We start from the raw sequence: 3,481 nt of genomic DNA, 5'->3' as shown, positions 1-3,481 counted from the left end.
GGCCTTGCCCTACTACACCGACCTGGAGGAGAAGGCGCAAAAGGACCATGTGGCACAGTGGCAACGGGGTGAATGCGACGTCATTGTGGCCACCAGCTGCCTCAGCACGGGTGTGGATCTGCTCACCATTCGCCACGTGCTGTGGTATGGCAACGGCTACAACGTCTATACGCTGGCCCAGGTACGTTGTTGCTCAAACAGTCGTGTGACTGTATGGAGTTGAAAACAAAAAAAAAAAAAAAAATCAATTGTTGGTTTTGCTGATGGTGTACATGTGCTTGGGCTAGGCATTTGGTCGGGCTGGTCGCGATAAACAGGGTGGAACTGCCGAGCTGTGGCTACCAGTGAGACGTGGGCCAGCACCAGGCATGGAAAAGTTTGTCGAGGGCAATGCGTGTCGCAGCTGGGCGCTCGGCAAGTTGCTAGATCCCCGCGCCGCGACATGCTTTGCTGCCGGCCAGCCGCTTTGTGACGTGTGCGCAGGAACAGCACAGCGCCTGGAGCCAGCAATAGCTGCGCGCCAGCAGCGCGCTGCCCAAGCGTTGAGTGTGGCGCATGTGGAAGCAGAGCCCGAGGCGATGGCGGAGGAGGAAGATGTGTTGTCTGAGCCACCTGCAGCACGGCTCGAGGAAGAAGAATCGATCGGGCCAGGGTCCACCTTGGATGTAACTTTAGCATCGAACATTGACACGGCAGCATCCCCAGGATCAGCTGCCGTTGCAGCGCAGTCGAGCAGAAGCACTCCACGTGCCCAAGACACGGCTGTGGTGGCGACAAATGCAGGGCCAATGACGGATGCTGCTGTGCCACGGATACAGACGAGTGATGCTTGGATTGATGAGGCAGATACAGCATCCATGTCGGTGCCAGCTTCACCCATGGTCTCTGATGCTGATGACGAGGCGCCTATACAGCAAGAGGCGCGCGACCCGGAGCAAACCACGTTGGCAGAGGGCGAGAGCACGCCACAGCCAGTCATGCAGTCAGCAGCACAGCCAACCCCCACGAAACACACGCCAACCCCGTCGGCCTCGATCATTTGCGTGCCAGTACCATCGGCCTCGGGTTCAACCTCCTCTCCGGCGCGATCGGCTGCAAGCTCAGCCTCGGGTACACTGCGGCGTAAGCGAGTGCCGCTGGCAGCTGAAAGTACATCTACCCCTGGGTCTGACGATCATGACGACGATGGCAACAGCATCGCTACCAGCCCTGCGCCCTCAACATCCAAGCGATCGGCATCGGATGGCACGAGCACAGCTGCTGCTTCTTCAACAGCGGCGCAAGCAGCGGAGGCGCCTCTTCCGCAGCAAAACGAGCAGCATCGAGTGGCACGCGCACCGCTACCGTTGCCGCTACTGCTACCACTCGCTCTGAAGCCACGGTATCTGCTGCGGCTACGCCACCGAATCGGCACAACGTCGCGCCAATATTTCGGTCGAAATCAGGAACAAAAAAAAAATATCTGATGAACTACGCGGCGGCTGACAAGTTTATTGGCGTTCTGAAGTTGATGGATGATTACTGTATGCGATGTACCATTCGACAGGCGAAACCTGTCCTGAAGGCTGGACATCGATGCGAATCTAATCGTGGTTGTGAGCGGTGTCACTTCAAAGGACATGAGGCAAGCAAATGTTTCGTGGGCTTCGCATATCCCAAATGGACGTGTTGCTACGCTTGTGGAATGCCAAGTATGATTCGTGGATGGGATACACGGAATCACCGTTGCAGGCAGTCTCAAGGACTGGATTCGGGCCTGAGCTGTCTCCTCCTTTATTCGGACTGTCATTCGGGGCTGCGCGACCTGGCAAAACGGATGGGCTACAACTTGAGGGTACAGACATTGAAGGATTTAAAAACGCGCGACTTGTTTGTCGAGTGGCTGTACTCGCCCGTTCCTGGTCTACCTCCAGGGGATGGGCATTGGCGTCTTGTGGAATTTGTGTTTGAAAGTGCGAGGATCCTGCTCCGCCGTGAGGCGAAAGCCCAAGTCGGCCCCCTCGACAGTTTTCGCTAAACACACACAGGAAGCTCTTTTGAGAATCAGAACACAGAACCGAATGTCAGAATGTCATCATCTTTATTATCTTCAATAACTGCTGAAACGACTGCGACTTTTTACTTGGAATGGCTATGATCAGCTTCAATTAATTGAAGCTTTGCTTCATTAACCTCTTGCCTCTATATCCTTCCCTTTGCAGTTGACTTCATTTTTTTTTTTTCTCACTGACACCACGATGAAGCGGGCCATGGGCGGGGCGCGCGCGCGCTCCTGGTGGTGCGTTGTCGTCGTTGTGGCGCGACGGGCAAGTGATGTCGAGGTGCAAGCGACGTCATGGATGAACGGGTGGCCAAACGACATTGCCGCGTGACCGTCGTGGATGGACCATTCTTGCTGATCTCGTGTTGGGCTGCCATTTGTTGTCAAGACGAATCCTCGATCTGACCCATGAAGAGCCGCAACCGCTCGTGCGCTGATGGATGCGCTAGCTAGGCCCAAGAGCCACGGTGCCTGGTCAGATCCGGCACGAAGCACTCCCGCTCAAATGCAGGTGAGAAACCGATCTTAAGCCCTCTTTTGAAGATGCTATCCATGTTGCCCGCTGCCAGAGTCAAGAGCAAGAGTGATTTTTGCGATTTTTGACGCGCGAATCGCCGGGCGTTTCCGACGGTAGTGCTGTGTCACAGGGTACCCGCGGGTGGATGAGGACCTTATGGTGAGGGCCGGGCACGCGAGAAAACTGCGATGTGTGTTTTTTTTCGACGTGCGCCAGAGATTGTGACCAGGGGCCCGGCTGCCATTTGGTGTCGGCTGACGAGCGCACCTTCAGGCCGTCTAGGGTTAGGAAACTAATGGTGGGGCTGGCAGGTCACAGGGCGGCCGCCGGTGGACGAGGACTCCATAGGGAGCAGCGGAAGCGTGCGAAGAATGCGAGGTGAGCTTTGTTTTGACGTGCGCCGAAATTTGTGACCAGGGGGCCGGCTGCCATCTGGTGTTGGCCGAGGAGCGCGCCTTTTTTCTTGTTTGAGCCGAATTGATGAGGGTACTAATGGTGGGGCTGGCGGGTCACAGGGCTGCCGACGGTGGATGAGGACTCCATATCGAGCAGCGGAAGCGCGTGAAGGATGCGAGGTGAGCTTTGTTGTGACGTGCGCCGAAAACTGTGACCAGCGGCCCGGCTGCCATTTCGTGTCGGCTGAGGAGTGCACCTTTTGTTTGTTTTGGCCGTTTCGAGGGGGGGTACTCATGGTGGGGCTGGCATGTCACAGGGCTGTCCACGGTGGATGAAGACTCCATATCGAGCAGCGAAAGCGTGTGAAGAATGCGAGGTGAGTTTTTTTTTGATGTATGCCGAAAATTGTGACCAAGGGCCCGGCTGCCATTTGGTGTTGGCCAAGGAGCGCACCTTTTTTCTTGTTCGAGCCGTTTCCAGGGGGGTAATAATGGTGGGGGTGGTGGGTGACAGGGTAGCCGCTAGTG

The 3,481-nt window shown here is 56.3% G+C and overlaps 1 protein-coding gene across 1 annotated transcript in view; it reads left to right on the top strand.

The window, feature by feature from the left end:
• The window catches only part of MONBRDRAFT_12326 (uncharacterized protein), a gene marked incomplete at both ends in the record, with an annotated part of 3,772 nt that extends 2,306 nt beyond the window's left edge, over positions 1–1,466 (top strand). The window contains 2 exons of the mRNA XM_001750215.1: positions 59–181; positions 288–1,466. Coding sequence (XP_001750267.1) covers positions 59–181; positions 288–1,466 — 1,302 coding nt within the window. The remainder of the gene's footprint in view (positions 1–58; positions 182–287) is intronic.
• Between the last annotated feature and the right edge of the window lie 2,015 nt (positions 1,467–3,481).

This window comes from Monosiga brevicollis, genomic scaffold, assembly GCF_000002865.3.
Source record: "Monosiga brevicollis MX1 MONBRscaffold_38 genomic scaffold, whole genome shotgun sequence".
NCBI lineage: Eukaryota > Choanoflagellata > Craspedida > Salpingoecidae > Monosiga > Monosiga brevicollis.
The sequence above is the reverse complement of the archived record's forward strand: the minus strand, read 5'-3'. Positions and strand labels throughout refer to the sequence as shown.